Source organism: Elaeis guineensis, chromosome 7 (assembly GCF_000442705.2).
Source record: "Elaeis guineensis isolate ETL-2024a chromosome 7, EG11, whole genome shotgun sequence".
NCBI classification, from domain to species: domain Eukaryota; kingdom Viridiplantae; phylum Streptophyta; class Magnoliopsida; order Arecales; family Arecaceae; genus Elaeis; species Elaeis guineensis.
The window spans coordinates 71,017,662-71,040,918 of NC_025999.2; the positions used below are offsets into that span (position 1 = coordinate 71,017,662).

The following is a 23,257-nucleotide window of genomic DNA, read 5'->3' on the forward strand; positions in this document are numbered from 1 at the left end:
AAACCATCTACAGGTGTTGCTGGTGGTTCAGCTTCAGGAAAGACGACTGTCTGTGATATGATCATTGAGCAACTTCATGACCAGCGTGCTGTCCTTGTGAGCCAGGTAAACCATTGTGCCAAATTTTTTGATAAGTTCTTTAGTTGATCTAAATATCTAAAATGGATATGGAATGTGAGAGCTCAAGAATGACTCTTTATTGTTTCGAGCATCACTTAGAAAAGGTTTCTAGTTGAAAAATACATGTGATTCTGTTGCAGCAACTATATCATCTGCGGAATGATATACCAAGACTAACTATTTTCAAATGGTGCAATTTAAATCTATTTAAATTTATTTCATCTGTTTTATATGAACAGTGAAAAAGTACACTGCAATTGTATTATCTGCTTACTGAAGACAGAATATCATAGCAAGTCCTGGAGTAACATAATTATAAACTGAAGTTGGTTTGTAGAATAAAATTTTATTTGCAAAACGTAAATAGAAATGAAGATGAGGTCCAATTAAAATTAATGGATAAGAGATACCATGAAGTAATGAATTTCATTATTTGAGATTTATGATACCGAGTAATGAGAGATAGATGAAGAAAGCAACAGTATTAGAGCTGCTTGGGTGTAGTGGATAGGTGCTTTAGGGGTATTATGTGATCAACACTTGGAGTTATAAAGGGAAGTTTTATAGAATGATAACAGGGCCTGCAAATCTACAAATAATGTATGCCTAGAATGTTGGGCAATCAAGGGGGTTTAGGAAAATTAGTTGTGTATCAAAAATGAGAACACTAAAGTAGATGCATGGTAAAGGTTGAAAACTTGGTTGGATTATATCAAAGGAACCTTTGGGGTTGCAGAATTGAGGATAAATTAATTTAGAGTCGATTGAGATGGTATGGGCATGTATGACAAAGATTTGAGGGTTCTTATAAGAAGAGGGAAGTTAATTTGTACTGAAGGTTGTATGTGAGGGAGGGAAGTTTTAATGTAACATGAATGGAGCTTGTGAGAAAATTTATGCAGAAGTTTGAAACAATGTTAGAGGTTGATTTCTGACTTATAGTAAAATGGAAGTAGAAGAAATTCTTAATCTCTGACTTTGCTCACATCAACTTAAATTGCTTCATTCCTTTAAGTGGCACTTGCCATAATCTCCTTCTTCATGACCCTTTACTATAAGCATCCATTATGTCACTTGAGCTCATAAACTAAGATGCCAAGGGGCTCGCTCGGTGGCTATGCAACCCTTTTGGGCCTGAAATAACATTTTGGGCCTAGTTGAAAGTTTCACTGGACCTGACTTTGTTATGTTGAGGACTAAATTGTGGGGTCAGTCCTGCTGAAGAAGGTTGGTTATGCTTGACCCATATTCAACTAATTGACACCCTTACAAGTAGGTCTGATTTCATTGTACCTATTGCTACTTCTTTTGGAATATCTTATCCTTGGAAACAACCAAACTTCTTTAATCATATACTTCTATATATAAGTTCATATCAATGTTTTTAGTGTAGGCACAAGACCCTTATCAATATTTTATTGATATGAGTTGGTAAAGTTTGGTAGTGGCCCCATATTAAATACATGGTATACTATTGGAGTCAGTACAATGCTTGTACCATATGTTGGTAGGGGTGTGCTAGGCCCTTATATGGTAGCAGTACCATATCGGCTCAGTATCGTATGCTTGTACCAGCTGGTATATATTGTTGATTCATATAACATTACATCACTTATATAGTAAACTAGTTAAAATGCATGCACTACTACTAAAAATTTTACATGGATCAAGGTTGGCAGAACCGGTATTGAGACCTATACTAGCAGTATGGTATAGTACGGTGTCGTGCTGTGCCAACTCATGGCATACTGGCAAAGAGGAGCTGAAGAGGGAAGGAGAGAGGGAGAAAGAAAGAGAGGAAAAGAGAGAGAGGGAGGGAGAGAGAGGCCGAGAGGGGGAGAGGGTTTTCGAGCCCCCCACTGCAGCGTAACAGGGTGGAGCCCCTGTTTCAAAATGAAATAGGGGGGCCCTTTTTCTCTATTTCATCATGCCATGGCTGGAGGAGAGGGGGCTTGAAAATCCTCTCCCCGTCCCTTCCTCCCTCCCCCTCTTTCCCTCTCTCTTCCTCTCTTCTTTTCTTTCCTTCTCCTCTCCGCCTCCCTTGCCGGTTTCATGAACTGAGGGGTGAAACCATTGCTGGTCTGCCCTTGGTATGGCTCGGTATATCCCGAACTGGGTGGTTCGAGATGGTACCACATTCCATGACATGGATTAATTTAAAAAAGATAAGCATGAATTAGGTACTAATATGCTTTTCTCATGGAATTATTTAAGATTTATTTGGTATATTTTGGGGACAAACAAATTACTATGAAGTTATTAGATACTTTATCTTACATTCTCATGAATATATTTTGGCATGTATTTTTCATTTGCCATATGTGATAGAGATGAATACAGTAACAATTGACAAAGTCTTTGGTTATGATATAAATTAATCTACTCCTGTCTTGATAACACAGGAATCCTTTTACTACAATTTGTCAAAAGAGGAAATGGCTCGAGTTCATGAATATAACTTTGATCATCCCGGTATGTTTATTGTTGAAGAATTTAACTACAGAGAATTATGGCATTGATTACATGTAACCTTTTCATTCACATTACTAAATAAGTCATAGTTTTCTCTTATTTCCATTTAATTTAGTAACATTTTATTAATCATCAACCATCCTTTTCACCTATTTTTCATCTTTAGCCCACAGCTGTAATATGGTCAGAAAGAACCTTAATAAATACTTCTAATGAATATATAATTCATATGTACCTACAATCTACATGGGTAGGCTAACTAACATAAATCCATAAATGCAATTTTTATCCTCACTCATATTACGTCCCTGCAATCATGCTACCTAGACTACCTTGTCAATATACTGCGATAAAAACAATGTTTCAGCTTGATTAAATGTGGTTACATTATTCAGTTTTAACAGGACTGCTAACTTACGTTAGGAATTGGTGGTTCACTAAACGAAGAAATCAATGCCGTGTGACATCTTTGGTGTAACGTTTGCCCAATACCCTAATGCTCTTGCCCATTTCTTGAATCCAAATCCTAAACCTAACATTCCCATCCTTGTCATCAGCAAGTAATTTAAAATATATTTAAATTTGGTACTTCTACATATATTTAAATTGAAAAATAATAATTCATACTAATACAACATGCTATTTAAAATTGGAAAAGAAGCTCAGGCTTGACACTTAATTGAAAATTAGATGGCACTGAAATCTACAAGAACTGTGCAAATTTTAGCCCTATTTTTTTGATTCAAAATTGTAGTTATTACTTTCTCAATCGTTTAGATGGACTGAAAATATGAGTGTTACATAATTTGGTTAAGAAGAAATGGAAAAAAAAGAAATATGATGAGTTCAATATTGGATTGGCAAGAACGAAAACCAAAAATAGGCTTGAATCAACCAGTTTAGGTTGGTTCATGGGCTAATTTTGCTCAAACTGAAATATCCATATCATATTTTTGCTTCAGTCTGCACTGCTATCAACGTGTCAGAGATGATCATTTGATCAAATTAATCATTCGTGCAGTGCTGTCTCATATTCCTTGTTCAACATGCACCACTAGGGATTGTCCTGTGCGGATGTGCTTTATGTGCTTCCAACCTGATCACTTGTTAACTATTACATTGACAAACCATACCTTTACAGTGAAGAATATATGAGGTCTTGGTGAATCAGTTGCCTCATACAACTCACAATCATGCTCATTGGTTGCAATTTGTGTCTACCAATACATCAAATCCTCATATTGTAGCTTGCATAATGTGAGATCGAGAGGTCATAGCGACAGCGCTTTCCATCTTAGATGCATCTTTCCTGTGAATACATATCTTCATGTACATTTACAAACTTGTTTCGGTTTCTGATGGGAGTGGATTTCTAACTTTGGACCATGCCATGGAGAATTTATTTCAGTCCCTCTCCCAGTAGCTAGAAGTGATGTTTCATGGGAAAAGAAACCTTTCTACATTGCCCCATATGAGAACTACCAACCTTTGGTGGAAGTCGAATTCTGGCCTTAGATTGGATTGCAGAGAGCCAGAGAATGAGTTGAGGTCCATTTATGTGCTAGAAGGGGCATTATGAGAAAGCACCTGAACACTAGTCTTTCTTGGTCAGCTGCTTGGTAAAGTACTTTGCAAAGAAACTGCTTAGATATTGAAAAGGAAATATAAATAGTTAAATGATGAATGCAAGCTTAGTATATTATGTGTGAAACATAGATTTGACATCTTTTATTAGGCTCTTTTTCTTTGCTTTCATAAGCCACAACAACGACAAAACTATGAAGGCCTTGCTGAATATTCTTCCTTATGCAAAATTTGGTACAGATAAGAAATGTTCACCGTAAAATATGCTTTTTCATATTATGAATTTATGAATAATATAAATGTCACACCCTTCCCCCTTGACCGAGCAAGGGTATGACAGCCGAGTAGAGTTTTACCAGCATCTTGTGCCCGGAATCACAAGCTACTAGTAAATCCTGGTCGTCTGGCATAGCTTGCTGTAATTTAGATCATTCTGTCTCAATCCGTAAAAAAAACCCATAATCTTATTTATCTCACAGATATGTATAACACTTTACTCTGTTCAATATCATTCAAAACATCTTATATTCAACTTCTATATATTAAGTCTTACAACGTACATGCAACACTCTATACATATTGACAATCCCAAAAGCACCTCTCAGAGCTAAAGTGGCCCAACCTTGACTAGTGCTGAATGCTGATGATATAGTGCAATCCACTAGCATGCTCAAGTACGCCTCAAGTCTACAAAAATAAGTGGAGTGATGAGACTTATGTCCCAGTGAATGATCATCGGTCTAATAATTGAGGAAGCAGGATGGTTTAAAATATAATATTATAAAACTTAGCTAAAATTTTTTTTCCTTCATACTTCATAAACTTTTCAGACCATGCATACCATAAATAAAAAATAACAACCCCATAAAATATTCTTTAAGTTTATTCTATCAAAAATGCTATAATACTTCACAAGCTTTGATAATAAAAGTTTCATGAGCATATCATAAAACCATTCTTTGCTTGTCAGACGTGCATGTTGACTTCTTTAATTCTCTGATCTATTGGGTGCTATTCTGGCTACGGGCGACTCTGCTCCATTGGATACCATTCCCATGGGCAGCCCTTTCTGCGTAGCTTGGTGAATTGCCCCACTGGGCTTCTGTCTTTATAATTCTATCACGGGCGGCACACACTATAGGTTGATCATTCCCATAGGCAGCCTCTTCACGTGATTGCCCAATCGATTATCTGGGTGGTGGTGAACTTACTCAAACCATTTTTGAAACCACATATATATGTACATATACTTATATATTTATAACATAATCTTAAACAAATCATCACAGCCTGTTTCCACATTTGTATAGAAATATAGCATAACTCGAATCTAGTTTCTCAATTTAAAATAAGTCATTTCTAAAATATCATAAAATAAGAAAACACCGATATTAGAAAGAAGACCACTCACCGATTAGACTAACTATTGTGTCTTCTAGGTGCTCATTTCCCCAAAAGCTTCCCTAGGGTTATTTTCTTCCCCCGTACATTTGTAAATACACTTTGGTCAATGCAATGCTCTATATGATGCATGAATGCAAGAATGCATGATTTGCCTCATGCTTGTCCATTTCCATTTGATTTAACCTTTCACCAACTTAACCAATTTGCCATTGCTAAATTTTCAACTATTCTCACAATTGTATCTTAGATTCTTCCTCACGGCATTAACGCATTTAATATCACATTGTTATATTTCATTTCTCTTTCTTATACCTATTTAACCTTCCCACTGCTTAGCTTAACATGACCATAATTTAACCCTCAAACGGTTCACTCAACACAGCACACCCTTCATTCTAACCTTTACACTTCATGCCAATTGCACACACCATAATCTCATCCTTCACATTCAGCTCTGATTTAGATATGTTGATAAATCAATGAAAAACCAACATATTTCAGCAGCTAAGTTCATATTCCAGCCCCTCCAACAATCCTCATTCAAACTAGCTCACCTTAACCTAAACAATCACAACTTACTTGAATACAATCTCAAGGCAGCAACTAACCTAATATTCTAAACCCTAAAACATAACCCTAATTAGAAAAATGATGATTCATGTATTAGACATCCAAAACTTCAAATCAAAAACAGATTTGGCGAGGAAATCCTTACCCTTTTGCCGAAACAACCCAAACATCACCAAACAGAATTCTGTCTTCTCTAAATCCTCCAACACCTCTTCTCAACCTTCCAAACTTCAATTCAATGATAATAACCAAGATGTCTCAGCTTTGTTTTCTCAAGACTAAGGCTGTTCCTTTCTGTTTTCTTTAGCTTTTCCTCTCTCTCTCTGCTGGGTTTTGTTGTTAGAAGGAAAGAAAATGAAAGAGGAAAAGAAATTGGAAGTGGTGGACAGACTTTGGGTGAGTAGAAGCAAGCAGCTGCATGGCACAAGGAGATGTTGACCACAAAATAAAAATGGAAAGAGGTGAAGGTGGAAGAGGACATATGTAAATTTTGGGGAAAAGACCATTTTGCCCCTCACTTTAACACAAAATTCCAAAACTGCCACCCATGCACAATTTATTTCCCACCATACATTCACATGATTTTTATGTACTTCTTGTAATTGGCATGGCATCTCCACATTATACCATTTTATGTTTCACTCATTTTATCATGATTCTACCATATATCACTCTTGAAATTTCATACTCAGTTCTAAGTTATGCAATGCTTGCATGCTAACTCCTAGAATACCTTTATTCCCACTAACACTACTCACATTCTATCTCATTCTCAAATCACAACCCATATGCTAACTCTACCTCATTATCATTAGCCTAATTAAAAGTTTAATGTATGCTCATGTTATGTTGTGCAATGAGATGTAATGCAATGTATGTTAAATAAGAAATAGGTTTCTTGGGCCCCCCAAGATTTAGTAACTCAGCTTAGGCATCTGCTATCTTGGTTCAGGGTGTTACAATAAATGTGTTCCTTTTACCTTTCCAATTGCCTTGAATCTTTATGTGAATCTTTTGAACCTATTTGAGGTGCATCCATTAACTTATACTTGGTGTTAGGTTATGCATGTACCAAAAAGTTTGGGTCGAGAAGATTTATTGTTGGCTTCCCATCAAGGAGTAAAGAAATATGCATTTATATTTATATAGTTGAAGTAAACTGATAACAAAAAATAAGCTAATTCCACCTATCCTAGAGATTACTCCGCTAAATAGCAACCACGAATTTTTCATAAATTGCAGCACAGCATGGGAACAAAACAATTCCAAAACGGGAAAGAGAATTTTTCCACTAAAATCACAACTAATATCAACTTTAGAGCACAAAGATCAGTGTTTTCTTGGATCCAAGAGAGTACCCAAAATGTAGAGCTTAATAGCTTTACAAAAGAAAAGGTAACAATGACAGAATGCTGGTTTCTTGTGTATGCACAGCAATAGAGAAATTTGAAGGATCCACATGATTTACTCCTCATGCCCTCATTTTCAATGCTTGAAACCCTTGCTGGGAGAGCAGCAACTGTAGAGATAGATAGGAGAGAAGAGTACCCTTGCGAGATACCCTGGTAAGCTTTTAAAGCTTAAGGTTTCTTGGAGAAGCTTCTCGTCTCAAAATTCAAACTTCTTGTCTAACCCACCTAATGCCACACCCACATAGCCTTTATCCAAACCGCTCCTCCCAACATAGATATTTTTACAAATAGGACTGAGGGTTCAAACGGCCCAAAATTTGTTCCAAATAGCCTTTACCTAAACCGTCTAACCCACCTAATGCCACACCCACATAGCCTTTATCCAAACCACTCCCAACATTGATATTTTTACAAATAGGACTGAGGGTTCAAACGGCCCAAAATCTGTTCCAAATAGAACCTAACAAAAACTGGGAAATCAAAATAATGAAAATACCTCTTGATTGTATTAACCATTAGGAGAGTCCCAAAACACTATTTTTGACCACGGTTTGCTGAACTATGCTGAATTGGCTAGTTCAAAGTGTACTAAACCAAACCGATCAGTTGTTGGCATGGTTCTCTCCATCGGTTCAAAAAGGAGGGAGAGGGAGAATGATAAAGAGGAAAAAAGTGAGAGATGGAGGGAGGGGGAGAGATAGAGTGTCTGAGAGAAAGTGTCTCATCCGCAGGGGGTTGTCCCTATTTTGAAATAAGGGATACTTGATAATTTTTTTTTTGAAATTTTGAATTGAAGTCAGGGAATTTGCCGACTTCAATTCAAAATTTTCGCAAAAAAGAAAAAAGGGCACCCCTTGCCAATGTGATGAGGAGGGCTTTCTAGCCCTCTTTCTCCCCCTCTCTCTTCCCCTTCCTCTCCCTCTCCCACCCTCTCTCTCCTTCTCCCTCCGCCCCCTCTTTGGCTCTTCTTGTGTTAGTATGCAACCGAGTGGCATGGTACAAACCTGTACTATGCTGAATTGGTCATCGGCTGGCACCCCATCTGATATCCATTCAGCGAATTTTGACTCGTACAGCAATATTAAAAATGATTAATCATTAAACTATATAAAAATGGCTGAATTTCCTACTTTTCAACTTCAAAAATAACTGCAATCACATTACTTTGTTGAAGATCTAAAATAAAGAAAACACATTGATGTTGTTCAAGTTTGAGATGGAATAGTCCTGGGATTTCTATGATTCTATCATGATAGAAGACCTACATCTTCCAATGGTCCAAATTCATAATATTTTGTTGGGAATAGCAAAATTAAAAAAACAATATTTGGGAAAAAATATAATATAGCACGTAAATCTTAAACAATTTTTTAAAACATAGCAAAACAAAAGAATGTAAATCTTGGAAAAATTTCATGAAAAGAGACATATTAGTGCAAAATTCATGCATATTTTTTTTAGAAAACTTACCTTATATCTAAAATTTTTAAGTACCATGGGCTTTGCATGTGCACTATAACTAGTTTATTTACAAGTATATCTGATTTAAGTAGCCAAAGAGTTCAATTTGAACAACTCTAAAGTCAATCATACGTGCCATACTCAAACATGTTCTTACTTTGTGTCCTGCATGTCTTCAATAATTTTCCTGTACATCCAATTCGATCAAACCATGTATGGATTTCTCATCTCACTATCATGCAAGCTCCCTCTTTTAAATTATGCAATCCTATGATCTTAGTTGAGTGGTCATTCCATCCAACAAATCTACTCATTAAATATTGCAGACTTGATAAACTTAATATGAAATATATCAATGAGACCATGATACATGTCTTACGTGTACAACCATCTGCAGATATGAAACATTGTGACTGAATACTACATATAGTTACTTCTTATGAATTCCTTTCTCCTTGTCTGAACCAGTGAATCTGGATTACTGTATATAAAGCATACTTGTGGTGTTACATAAACTAAAAGAGCTTTTTCCTCTACACCATGGATTCAATCCTCTAGCTCCCATGCTAGGATTGGACATTTTTAATTGAAATTTTAAAGTTTTAATTGGGTTAATTATATAAAGCATATTTTCCAGCAATTTTTTCCCTTAGAAAAAAGGACGCTTGACGTTCCTAACTTCAAAGCTTATGTTGTAGCCTTCCTGTACTAGGTACATTTCTACTAAGTACTAACTTTAACTTGAATACTTGATCCAATTATTAAGACCTCCCCTCGCCTGCTTACATCATACTGAGGTAGGGTGAAAGACAGATGTAGAGACTTTTGCTCTGTTTAGGATTGCATTTGGCAATATCTCTCTGTCATCTAAAAATTTACCTCATAAATTCTATCCAGGTTTTTTGAGGTTTGCAGCTCTGATTTGACCCATCTCCAGCAACATGAGCCTTCTTTTTACCTCGGCAATAGTTTGTTTTCATTGCTTGTGACTATAGCATCAGCTCTAATTTCAATCACTTGATGGTTAATCCTCCATTTGTTAAGCTTTTATCTCAGATTGGAGCATCCCTTTTTAACTTTGTCTGTTCTTGTGTATTATCTAGTTGCTTGAGAACTAATATCATAAAAGGGAAAGAAGTGGAAATCTACTTGTTCTTTCTTGGTTGATTTTAATGATCTCATTAGTTGAACCTAGAGTCAGATGATCTGAGTTGCTTCCATACACGAGGATGCTTGACATCAGTTTGTATTTAAGGTTTGCGGTTTTAAGGGATCTTTTTTCAAAGGCTTGGAGATCTTAGTCTACTTCTTTTATGGCTGTAGCTCATTGTATTGGATTGGTATTCATTTTCTCAATATCAGTTAATTTTCTTTTATTATTTAAAAACTTAATGCCTTTTAAGTGTCTTTATGTGTGATTACATGCTGTAGTTCCGAGTATTAATCTTATATAGCAGGCAACTTGATTTGTCATATCAAGTTACTTATGAAATATCTGCTTTGAATGCTAGATGCCTTTGACACTGAAAAATTGCTTTCCTGTATGGAAGACTTGAAAAGCGGGCTGGCTGTTAATATCCCTAACTATGATTTCAAAACTCATAGGAATATACTGCCAGCACGAAAGGTACATTTAACTTTTCTTTTATTTGTAAAGAAAGATACATTGGACTTTCGGAATAGTTGTAATTCATATTCTTATGTGCACATTTATAATATGAAAAACCTGGAACTGCACTATATATTATTAAAAGTCTTATTTTATAAGAAGTTTCACTTGTTCTGTATGGAATTTTATATATTTTTGTTTTTATATATTTGTGTTTTTAAAAATATATTTCATAAAAACACCATTTTTTCATGAATTGTCTGTTAAAATATCAGTTTCACCTTTCTTTGCATATGTTTACAGCATAACCTCTCTGCACTTATCTGACAAAAATGCCAATGGACTTTTTCTAATTAAGCTAATTTCTGCTCCTAAAAAATATATCATATGTCATAATATTCAAGATATAATTTCAGATATGCATGAATATGAACCGGAACATTTCTTTTTTTTTTTCCTCTTAATTATTAATTCTTGATGTTCACTTGCATCTTGATTCTGTACAGAAGTACTTGATGGTTTGATATGAATTGTTGCCAATCTGGTAATTTATATTGCTTTGAAATGGTTGGAATCTGCTTTGGTATGTTTTCTTGTTCTATATAACTCAAGTATTGCCAATGTCTATATGTTTTTCATATATTTTGGGCCACATGTTTGTATGCATTTTCGTTGTCTTCTCAGATGATTTGTTTTGCATTTTTTAATTACTTTTCCCAACTTTCGTGATAATTTGTCAGGTTAATCCTTCAGATGTAATCATTTTGGAAGGGATTTTAATATTCCATGATCCACGGGTTCGAGAATTGATGAACATAAAGATCTTTGTAGATACAGGTTATTTCCTTTCTCCCATGCATATCTGTATGTTTATATAGACTTATGTGTTTGTAAAATGCTATACACGCACCATGAGTGACATAACTACTTCCAGGCATGCATGTTTAAATGAACAAAACACCCTTTTGCTATTTCTCCTCTTCATGAATGATCGCTGTAACTTAATTGCTACAAGCCTATTTTCTTGTCAGCAACATGTGGAACATTTTTGTGAGTACACTCATCTCATATTATGATCAATGAAATCCTTGGCCTTTATTCCAACTTGAAAATTATAAACTTTCATTCAAGGTTCGCCATCTCGGTACCAGTACCATCTTTTTACAGTGTTGGCATATGGTACAGTACGAGAGGGCGAGACATACCAAGTGTCCCTATGGTACAAGATTGCATACTAGCTCGGTGGCAGTATGGTATGGTAATGATTGGTTTGGTATCGGTATGGTATGGTACCAATCGGTACAGCAAATTTTGCTTCCATTTATTTATCCAGGAATTTAGTCTTACCATGACTGAACATAATAACGCGCAATGAATTTTTCCTTTATGTAGTTTTCACTAGGCATGATCATGCAATAGGTTTTACGGATACTGATTCTAACTTATTACTATCATTACACTAAGTCATGCAAGACATTAACGGTTCTATTTTATCCCATTAAGTCTATTAGGTTGCATATAACCATCATAGATGTATGGAAAGGTGAAAATCTATATGCTGGAGTTCACTGGTGGATGAAAGATCAGTGCATGCTAGCATGGAAGATAGAGCGATGGACAGAAGATGAAATGGGAGAGTAATGGAAAAAGGAACCTTAAAATAGATTAGAAATTCAATTTTTAGTTGCATCTCTGACAATGTGCAATATCTACAGAGATTTAGAATACCTCTAACTCTAAGTTTAAGATCGCTAAATGCACTGTTCTTGTTCGCCAGATTATGCACAGGCCATTAGATTGTGCATGTGAAGGGGGATTTTTTTCCTAGGCATTTCTTCTTCTTTGAGAATAATTTTGGGAGCATCACCAATCATTTTGAAAAAATTATGAAAGAGTTTCCCTTGTCAAGCACTGAGGAAACACCTCCTGAAGCCGAATGTGGAACCTGCTCCTTAATGGAAGAGGGATCCCACCATTAGGCTTTAAGTCAGTTTGCTTCTTATGCATTAACATCTATATGCAAGTTTTCTGACCACTTGTGTCAAGGTACTGGAACAGTACCATCTAAGGACCTCTAATTTTCCCAATCAATACACTATCGGGTTGCTTGGTTGGGGGGAGTGGGGGTCTAGAATCGGAATCGGAATGGGTGACTCTCATTCCAACAGTTTGATTGGGAGGAGTCTATTCCGATTTCGATTCCAGGATAGAATGGGAATGGCTCAATGTATATAGAACTCAATCCCTACTCTCCTCTATGGATTCAAATTTTCATTCTAATTCTGATTCCGATTCCGATTCCGGTCATGAACCAAGCGCTTCAAGGGAATTGGCCATTCCGATTTCGATTTTGATTCCAAGCCATTCCGATTCCGATTCCGATTCCGGTCACGAACCAAGCATCCCCTATATGTCAACCAGTAATCTGAGAATTACAAGATGCCTATTACAACTACTCTCGTTATATTTCTTGTAACTCTAATGAAATACCTCCAACAAATGTTGCCCAGACACTTCAGTTTTCAGAATTTCTTACTGTGAGCACTTTTCATCAAAGACACATCATGGCGCTGCAGCAGCGCTCATGTCATGTATGTTTATGAAATATGAATGATAAGTGCGACATATACTGAGTATAAATATTCAATTACTATATCTAACTTAGATAATCTTAGCACTTAGGATCATCTTAGCAATTATTTGTGTGGTTTATTACTTCACCAGGTCTCTTCAGTAGAGTTGGTATTGTTCTCATTTTGGTTATTCTCTGGCAGATGCTGATATACGGTTGGCAAGGCGGATACGACGTGATACTGTTGACAAGAGTAGAGATATCAGAACAGTACTAGACCAGGTTACATAATTCTTAATATACCGAATTTTTTGCGAAATAGTTCTATCATATTTTGCCATTACATTGAACATTTATCATTATTTTTTTGGTTTTATCTAGTGTAGTTTTACTAGCGAGTAGTGGCATATTAACAATTGTTTTGACTTAATATATGCTGCATCAAATTGACATGTAAGATTTGCAAGTCTAGTATATATTTGCGTGATCTGTAGTATCTTCCTAGATTCACTTATGCCTTTCAGTGATTTATTTTTCTTGATTAGCTGTGTCGAAGAGAGTGAAAATAAAATTTTACTAGTTATGAACAAATCCAAGATACTTTGGTTACATGAAGCATTCATCAGAAAAAAAGGACCATATATTGTACATGAATATGAGATTTTATTCCAGCAACAGCATTGCTAAGAAATGATTCTTTGTGCTTTTACAACTAGTTCATAAAATTTATTGCAAAGAATTTAGTCTTGCCCATGCCTGCCAAAATTTGATAAGAGCGCTGCTTGTTTACTTGTTAAGTCTACGTATGTGTCATATTAATCAATTTTAAATTTTTAATTCTTATTTTTTGATTTATCAATCTTAGGATTTCTAACTCTTATCTTTTATCTTTTACAGCAGAGTTTACTTTTCATGCTTTATAAATCAATGAAAACTTTTGGAAAGGATGCAGACTAGTGGACATGAATTCCCAACATTGGAAAAGGTTGATTACTTGCAGAACGAAATTAATGGGTGGACAAAAATAGGGTGAATTAAATGATTGTATAGAGACCATTGACATTTTTGCAATTATATACAGTAACACCAAGAGGGTGAGGAAGGGTTAGTGTCTACGTTTTGGTTGGCATTTGGGTTGATGAGTTAGAAGATAATGAGATTTCAGGAAATATAAACATAGATTAAGTTTAGGCTAAGAGAAATAAGAAATTTAAATATGATCATAGATTAAGAAATATAAATTTTAGTGAGATTTTAATGTTCATTATAACCAGTATAAAGCTATAAACTAGCTGATGACTAGGAGAACTTCTTAGTTGTTCCCAAGGTTTTATGTTCTGGCGGGATGAAGGGCATGCCGGCTATCCCATTCCATTCCTATGAGAAAATGGGACTGAGATAAGGTTGGGACTCTGAAACCCATCCATGCAAGGAGAGAAGAAGAAAGAGGAAAGAAAGAAAGGAAGATGAAGAAAGGAAAAAACTGAAAGGAAAGAAGAAGAAAAGAAAGGAAAGAAGGAAGAAAGTTAAGAGAAAGAATAAGAAAAAGGATAAAAAAGAAAGGAAGGGAAAAGAAAATGAAAGAAAAAGAAAAGAAAAGAAGATAGAAGAAAAAAAGAAAAGAAAAGAAGGAAGACAAGGAAAAAGAAAAGAAATGAAAGCAGAAGGGGAGAGAAGAAAAATATCTACTGAGATGCATGACGGGACTATTATCGGGATAGGGCGGGACAGCGGAGTGTCTCATTCTATGGAGGTGTCGAGACACCTTCATCCCATGAGATTTAAAACCTTTGTTGTTACAACTAAATTTCTCTCTCTCTCATCTCTTTTTCTCTTCAGCTCTCTTCTCTCTCTACCTTGCTTCTTTTCTTTCATTTTGCTATTTGCAGCAATTTCTTAAGAACAAAGATCACCAAAATGACCCAAATCAGACGATTCTGTTCATACCAAACCGAATTGACACCAAGTAGGGATGATTCAGCAAGGTGGGCCGGTTCAGTTATAAAATCTCACCCCCCTCCTTTGATGGTTTGAGAGTCTTTAAGGGCTTTGTTGCTCTCTCCCTCCCTCCCTCACTCCCCATACTGGGCATCGCTTGTGTCCCCCCCTTTGAGCCACAATGCCATCACCAGTCCGTCGCTCCACCCTCTTTGACTCCATGATGTGGTAGCTGGTAAGCCTCCCTTCCTTTCTCTCCCCTCCCTCTCTCTTTTCATTGGACACTTGCTCACTCGCCATCTATGATGCTATCATGCAGTCTGTTGGTAAGCCTTCCCCCTCTCTCCCATCCTCCCTCCCTTTCGCTCTTCCTCCCTCTCCCTACTTCAATATGCCTTGGCACGATACTATGTAGACTTGTATTGTACTAAATCTGTTTTCGACCAATATAAGCCCTAGTATGGTTCCAACAGACACTTGCTAATTGGCCTAGGTGTTATGTAGAGTGTTTTGGTGGCGACATAGGAGGGCCTGCACCTAGGTTTGCCATATCTCCTTGAACCATTTAGTTCGGGGCATACCAAGCTGTACCGAATGCAGACCAGCTTGTTTCTTCCCTTTCATTTGAGGTACCGACGGAGGCGGGGAGAGAGAATGGGAGAGAGGAAAAGAGGGAGAGGGTGTAGGAGAGGGAGAGGGAGGAAGGGAGGGAGAGGGAGGAGGCCGGCGGAGGGTTGTGGAGGGGTAGAGGAAGGGCTCCGCCATCTGGTTCTCCTGTTTTGTTTGAAACAAAGAGCCTAACCATAATAGCATGAATGAATAACACATATATCTCACATTAGAAGGTGGAACCATCCCGAATCATGTGGTTTGGGGCATGCCAAATCATATCATTGGCAGACCTGGATGGTTTCAACATTCGAAATAAGGGAGGGAGAGAAAGAAGGAAAGAGACAAAAAGAAAGAGAGGGGGGAGGGAAGGAGAGGGATAGGGATAGAGAGACTCTAGAGGCCATTGGAGGGCTGTTGGAGGGCCACTGCGCCCATTGGGGGCTAGCGAGGAGGGGGGAGGGAGAAGGAAAGAAAAGAGAGAGAAAGAGAGGAGGGAAGGAGGGGAGAGGGAGAGAGTCTCTAGAGGTCCGTTGAGGCTGCTAGAGGGCATCGAATTTGGGGCGAACGTCCCAGCTTCATACTTTTTTTAGGGATATCGGATTGTGAACTTCACCCGATATCCCCTCCAAAAAAAGGAACACAAAACAGGAGCATCCGCCTCTATTTTGGTTGGCCGCCTTCAACCCTCTAGCGGCCTCGATGGGCCTTCAGAGGCTCTTTCTCTCTCTCTCTCCTCTCCTACCCTCCCCTCTCTTTTTTCTCTCTTTCCTTCTCCCTCCCCCCCTCTTCACTGGCCCTCCTTTGTGTTGGATTTTAGGTATTTTGCATGCAGAATTCAAAACAATTTTGAATTTAAGCAGTGGAAGACAAAATTAAATCAGATTTAATCCTACACATGCATTGATCTAAATCAAATACCTATAGATCTAATTCATATGATGATAAATAAGACATAAAATATCTGATTTCAGAGAATAAAAATTAATTCATGATCAGATCATATACCTGAATCACAAAACTCCTTGAATTCGGATTTGTGGATGCCTTTAGGTTCTGATATAGCCGCATATGTGCCTGGCTTCTACGGATATTCACTCGAGATCTGATCTGATCGAAGGCTCTTTGTTCTCCCCAAGATTCTAGGTCCCTTATAGAGAATACTTCCTTGACGGTTGAACAGGATCTCCTTCAATCTCCAAGACAATCTCAAGAACGAAGAAAACAGGGTGTAGGAGGAAGAAGACCTGGAGAGGAGAGAACCTCTCTTTCTCCCTTGAATTTTTCCATGCCCTCGAAGAGAACCCATGCCCAAAAGGAGGTTTTTAGATCCCTTTCCACATCCGCAAACCCCTTTATTTAAACAGGAGGCGTCCCAAGGTGATAAGGCTAGAGTTTGTATAAGACGAGGTTTGACAGGATCAAACCCACTCAAACTAGGACTCCTTTGATCCAATCAAAACCAGATCTTATTTGATTTGATCCTTATCCAAAAGAGGGGATAAGAGAGGGCGTGTGGGGCTTTAGGCGTGGTCCATGGCTGGCGCAAAATCCAATGTGGTGTCCCTTTTGTAGGTGTGAACACAGGTAGCGCTAGTGGAGAGAGAATCCTAGTTCAATTAGGATTCCTTTTAGGTGCAGATTTAAATATGATTTAAATGCATTTTAATCCTAACCAACTTAGGATTGGATAGCATCCAAATCAAGCTAATTCTTGGTCCAAATAGGAACTCAATTAAATCTGAAATAAATCCTAATCTGATTAGAAAATTGATTCAAGCAAGTTTTAGTCAAACTAGGAATTGATCTCGTTATGTAATTGGGTTATCTCATAAATCAATTAGGCTTAATCTAATCAAATTTAAACCATACCAAATTGAATCTAATTCAGTTAGATCTGATTTGAATCCCATAGCTCAATCAAATTGAGTTAGACAGCAATCTAATTGCTAATTGATCCTCTTACAATTTACTAACACTTAATTAGTCTTTCAATTGCAACTTTTGCATTATCAATCATTTTGATAATTAATTTTCATTACGATTCTCAATCGTAACTCAACTATATGATCAGTCAAGAACCTCTTTTGTGTGTAACCTCATACGTTCCATTCTGTTTGGCAGTGAGATATACTATGATCTCTATAATAATATCATTGAAACTCTTTTCAATGGGTTAAAATACTTCTAACTCACACCCACCAAGGATCATCGATCCAGAAAGATCCTAATAAGTTCTCACAATCCACTAGTGACGCTTAGCAGCATGTATTGGCAATCCAGTAGAATAGAAAGTAGAACCTCTAGGTGTAGTTACCGTGTGATTCAGTTCCTTTATCGTGAGTCCCGACAAGATGGAAGTTATGGAAACTCGTCAAACCCTAACATCCATCATATGAAAAATTCGATTAGCTCAAGTCCGGATGTGATACTCATAGAAACTTCTTTCCATCAATCACTTTGTTGTGGTCATAGATTTATGGACTTAGCTTCTCAAATCCTATAGGATTACTCCTTATCTACTAAGATTGATAGATCCCATCTAAATGCGCATCCTATTCCTACAGTGAACCTACTACCGCCAATGTCCACTACAAGAACCCATATGGCTAGGGATCATGTTTATATGTAGTCAAACTACAGCAACCCCACTGTGAGCAGTCGAGGCACCGCAGATCAAGAAATCACTCACACCACTACAGCATCGAGAAGATCACTGATGAGTGAGTAGACATCCATATGATTTCTCATATGGTCATGCTCAGTACCAATGTTCTCCAACAACCAGCCGCACTCTTGTTCAGTATCTCTACACCGTAGACTCGAGATTCGTCTACTCCGAAGGAAGCAATCCGTGCGTCAATCTAATCGGATCAATCACCGTCTCTATGATGATCCATTGATTGGGAGCAATTTAGGAATTAATTATACATGTTTCAAATTCTAAACTCTTTAGAATATGTTTCTTTAAATTATTAATTTTTTGGATGATTCTCGGACACAACATAAGAATGGATAGAAATTATCCATTTTAATAGTTTAAGTACAAATATATATCCTAGAATTATTATAATGTGTCTGTCATATTGGCTTCTAGGGCATACATCTAACATTTTGGCCCTCCTATGGGTGTAGCAGCCCTCCGACGATCTCAACGGGCCTCTGGAGGCTCTCTGTGCCTCTCCTTCCTTTCCCTTTTCTCAGTTTTTCCCCGCTTTCCTTCTCTCTCTGTCCGGCTGTGTTGGTTCGAGCCTAATACGAAACAATATAGGGGCATATTGAATCGTACTGCCGGCCGATTGGTTTGGGCCCCGATATCGGCATAGTGAACTTTGTTATACATATATGTGTAAAATAGCATCGATGAACAACAATAAGCGATCAAAATAATGTAGTCCATATTTTATATGATAGCATCAACTTTCGCAAGCACATAATTTAGTTATCATCCAAATTCAAAGACCCCAACCATATTCTATGCTATATTATCAACATCACAATCTCTAAAACTAACCATTCATTAACATTCATAAAAAAAGAAAGAAAAACTCCTCCTTTATTCCTGGAGGTAGTAGGGGAGTATCTAGTAGTGAATACTAGAAGTTTTTGGAGCAGGGTTCACCAAATTGGTATCGGGGGTGATATCCGCAAGCAATTGATTCAATACAGTATTGCCACATACCATACTGAGCCAAGGTGTATCGGAGATGAAGGATTGGGAGAAGTGGAGGAAGAGAGGGAGAGACCCTAACCCTAAACCTAAAAGGAGGAGAACCAGGGTGAGAGAGAGAAGATGAAGAGGGAGGAGAGGGAGGGAGGGAGGGGTGGGGGAGAGATAGAGAGGCATGTCGATTAGAATACTTAAAGAGGGATGGCATCGGCATCATCATTGATCAAGGGTGATGATGCCAATCAAGGGAAAGGGCATCGGCTAGGCTTTGAAAAGGGGGGGGGGGGGGCGAACACAATCGAGGGGGTTAGGGTTGAGGGTTCTAAATTACAACGAGTCGAACCATCTCAGTTCTTGGCCGGTTCAGTAAGCCTTGAATTGCTTGGTTTGGGATGGTTCAACGTACCCTGATCTGGAGTGCTTTTTTAATTGAATTAATAGGATAACTAAGAGTTGGACATATGTAATACAAATATCTAACTAATATCGATATCTAATACATGTTCAATGCAGACACAACATTCAATTTGAAGTATTCGTGCTTCCTACTCTTTAGAATAGATACCATAAAAATGAGGCATGAAGTATAGGAACTAATTTTGGTCTTTATATTGAAGTAGCAGGTCTAGAATTGTCCATATTACATATTCCTAGTTATGACATGGTACATTTACATTTGGGATGTGTTAACCTTACAGAAGCTTTTGTGTGTGGTTTAGGGTTCTCAATTTCTCATTGTATATATCTGATGCATCCAATATTCATTTGCGTTGTTTAGGTTGGAGCATGCACTTAGATTTATGGTGTAAAAATAATTTGAATACTTGATTCTTCAATAAGTTAGAATTTGAAATTTATTTCGCATTTGCAATATTTGCAGAGGTCTGAAATAAATTTAGATTTTGTAAAAACAATGTGAGAGGAATGGATCCAAGCCTACATGACAATCGTGTCATGAACTCATGATCTACCTCAAGCCTGAATTAGATCCAATTGACCTAGGAAAAGAGAAGTGTAAGATGGCCAAGAATGTGAAAAAGCTGGATTGTTTCCATAAAACTGATTATGTCGTCACCCATGATTTCAAATCCCAGTGGGAGATGGTACCATCCCGAATAAGGACAGGCCCATCCTGCATCCTTATTGGTTTGTTGGGACATCCTCCATCCCAAGTTTTAGGATGGCATGTGGTGGCCCCATTCTGCCTCAAGGCTGAACTAGATCCAACTGAAGAGAAAAGAGAAGCAAATGATGATGGAGAAGATGAAAAAACTGTATTGTTTCCGAAAAATTGATTATACCATCAGGCATCACCTTTTCTTTCTTTTCATAACATGGAATCAAGTTTTCAAATATTGCCGAAATGAAGGTATGAATTGTGCTGTACCATTCCAGCATGTTCTAGACTTAATCTAAGCATTTGATTTGACCAAAACTAGTTCTAATTCTTAATCAAAACTATATGACTGTGAAAATAACAAAATAATTCATTTTTATTGTCAATTTAACCTATGACAACTCAATTAATACTTGCCTCTTTGGGGCACTGAACAAGTTCTAAAGATGCATTCTGTTGGGGTATGGTTATTCTTGTCACTGATGGACTTACCATTGATGTTGAAGAGGAGGCATCTTGCCTTGTTCTATTAAAAATGCCTCATTTATGAGGAAACTATGGAGCATGATGGCCTTGAAGCATTTGAACCAAACCACAATAATAGCTTGTAAGCTTTGCTGGGATATGGATGACGTTTAAGCTTTGTGCAAATTCATAGACCAAGGATATGCAGAATATTAATTTAATGATTAATAGAAGTTGAAAACATTCTATTGAATTTAAGGTTAGTGAAAACAAGATCTTTTGTGAATTTACCTGAATTCAAAGTGTATCATGAACATGAGTTACCTTGAGGTAAGTATACTACTTTAGATGCATGATAATAATACTTTAGATCAAGGTATGCTGAACCGGTACCGCCGGCCGTTTCGGCCGGCTGGTGGTACGGTTCGGTATGGTTTCATACCATACCGAACCGACGACCCAAATCGGAAGAAAAAAAGAGAGAAATAGAGAGAGAGAAAGAGGAAGAAAAAAAAAAGAGGGAGGGGAAGGAGCCGGCGGGGCCGTCGGACGGCCTCCGACTGGCCCGCCGTGGCTGCCGGATGGCGCAGTCCACGCGCACGAGGCCGCAGGCGTGAAACAGGGGCATCGCTCCTGTTTCACAAATTTTTTTAAAAAATATGGTTTTAAGTGAAGTCGGCAAACGATTTGCCGGCTTCACGATTTTTTTTTTAAAAAAAAAATTCTTAAGTCGGCAACCCAGTTGCCGACTTCATAAGTTTAAAACAAAAAAAAGAAAAAATCGAAACAGACGTCGTCTGTTTCGAACAAGAAGAAGGGCGGGGCTCCGCCCGCTCGACCGCCCTCAGGCCGTCGGCGTCGGCTCGCCGGCCACCGAGAGCCTCGCAACGGAGGCACCATATGTCCGGTAGGTTCTCCGCCCCCCTCCGAGCGCTCTCTCTCTCTTTCTTGCTCTCTTGAAAGCCCTATCGGGTGATACGGGGCTCGGAAGCCCTCCGACGGCTCCCACCTCCCTCCCCTCCTCCCTCTCTCTCTTTCTCACTTTCCATTTTTTTTTCTTCGGTACCGCCGGTGTATCGATTTTATCGGTCGAATCGTGCCAGTTCCCCACCGGTCCGATACGAGATGGGGTGTACCGGCCAGTTCGGCACGGTATGGCAAACCTTGCTTTAGATGCATGAAGAAGATCATGTTTGGAAATTAGAATGGTTAGGTTCAAAATGACATAAGACTACTTGTATGGAATTCATTTTGAATGTCTTGAAAATGCTAGCTTGATCCAGGATAGAGCTTTACATGAATGAATACCAAGTGAGTGCATTGCTTTGCATAGATGCAATAGGGCTTGTTGGTTATTGTGAAGTTATGTTTTTACTTTATGACTACCTTATGTACATGTTAATCTTGGATTCTTTTTGTGGCATGATTCTTGTACTCATTAGTTTTGTTGTTCATTGATGCAGTACTCAAAATTTGTGAAGCCTGCTTTTGAGGACTTTATACTCCCAACTAAGAAGTATGCTGATATTATCATTCCTCGTGGTGGAGACAACCATGTTGCAGTTGACTTGATTGTGCAACATATTCGTACAAAACTTGGGCAACATAATCTTTGTAAAATATATTCCAATCTTTATGTTATTCAATCGACTTTTCAGGTACTTGCTGCCTATAGGCCATTAACTTGGTCATTTAATAGTTTTTCTTGGAGCATGTGGGTTTTTAAGCAGAAGCTGAAATTCTCGCTTGGTGATTATCTGGCATATTCTTTACCAGATACGTGGCATGCATACACTTATACGTGATGCCAATACAACTAAACATGATTTCATATTTTATTCGGATCGGTTGATTCGCTTGGTTAGTATCCTTTGTTTTAGTTATTAAAGTATTACTTAAATGATATTACTGATCATGCACATCTTTCAACAAATAGGTTGTTGAACATGGTTTAGGTCATCTTCCATTTAAAGAAAAGCAGGTGATTACTCCAACTGGTAAGTAGCTATGGTTGACTGTCATGTGATTGTGAAGACATTTATTCGACTAGCACACTGAGCTTCTTAGAAGATTTTTTTGACTTTGTGCAAAATATATGCTGCTAAATAGCCTATCCATCTCGTAGATAGAAGAGATAAGCCATTTAAATTTAGATCATCTTTCTGAACTTTATTTAACAATTAAAGATTTCTTATGATAGTGTTGATTCAATCCAATACCCTGTAGTTGAAAGTTTCTCTTTCCTTTCTTTTTC

The 23,257-nt window shown here is 37.6% G+C and overlaps 1 protein-coding gene across 5 annotated transcripts in view; it reads left to right on the forward strand.

Annotated features, from left to right (window-relative positions):
* The window catches only part of LOC105048976 (uridine kinase-like protein 3), a 76,837-nt gene that overhangs the window by 18,654 nt on the left and 34,926 nt on the right, over positions 1–23,257 (forward strand). For all 5 annotated transcript variants that reach the window (XR_012142856.1, XM_073261081.1, XM_073261083.1 and 2 more), the window contains 8 exons: positions 14–105; positions 2,523–2,592; positions 10,535–10,650; positions 11,373–11,469; positions 13,407–13,486; positions 22,467–22,661; positions 22,780–22,863; positions 22,940–23,000. Coding sequence is in view for 4 of the 5 variants with exons in the window: in XM_073261081.1 (XP_073117182.1) it covers positions 14–105; positions 2,523–2,592; positions 10,535–10,650; positions 11,373–11,469; positions 13,407–13,486; positions 22,467–22,661; positions 22,780–22,863; positions 22,940–23,000 (795 nt within the window). In the remaining variant the exon portion in view is untranslated. The remainder of the gene's footprint in view (positions 1–13; positions 106–2,522; positions 2,593–10,534; positions 10,651–11,372; positions 11,470–13,406; positions 13,487–22,466; positions 22,662–22,779; positions 22,864–22,939; positions 23,001–23,257) is intronic.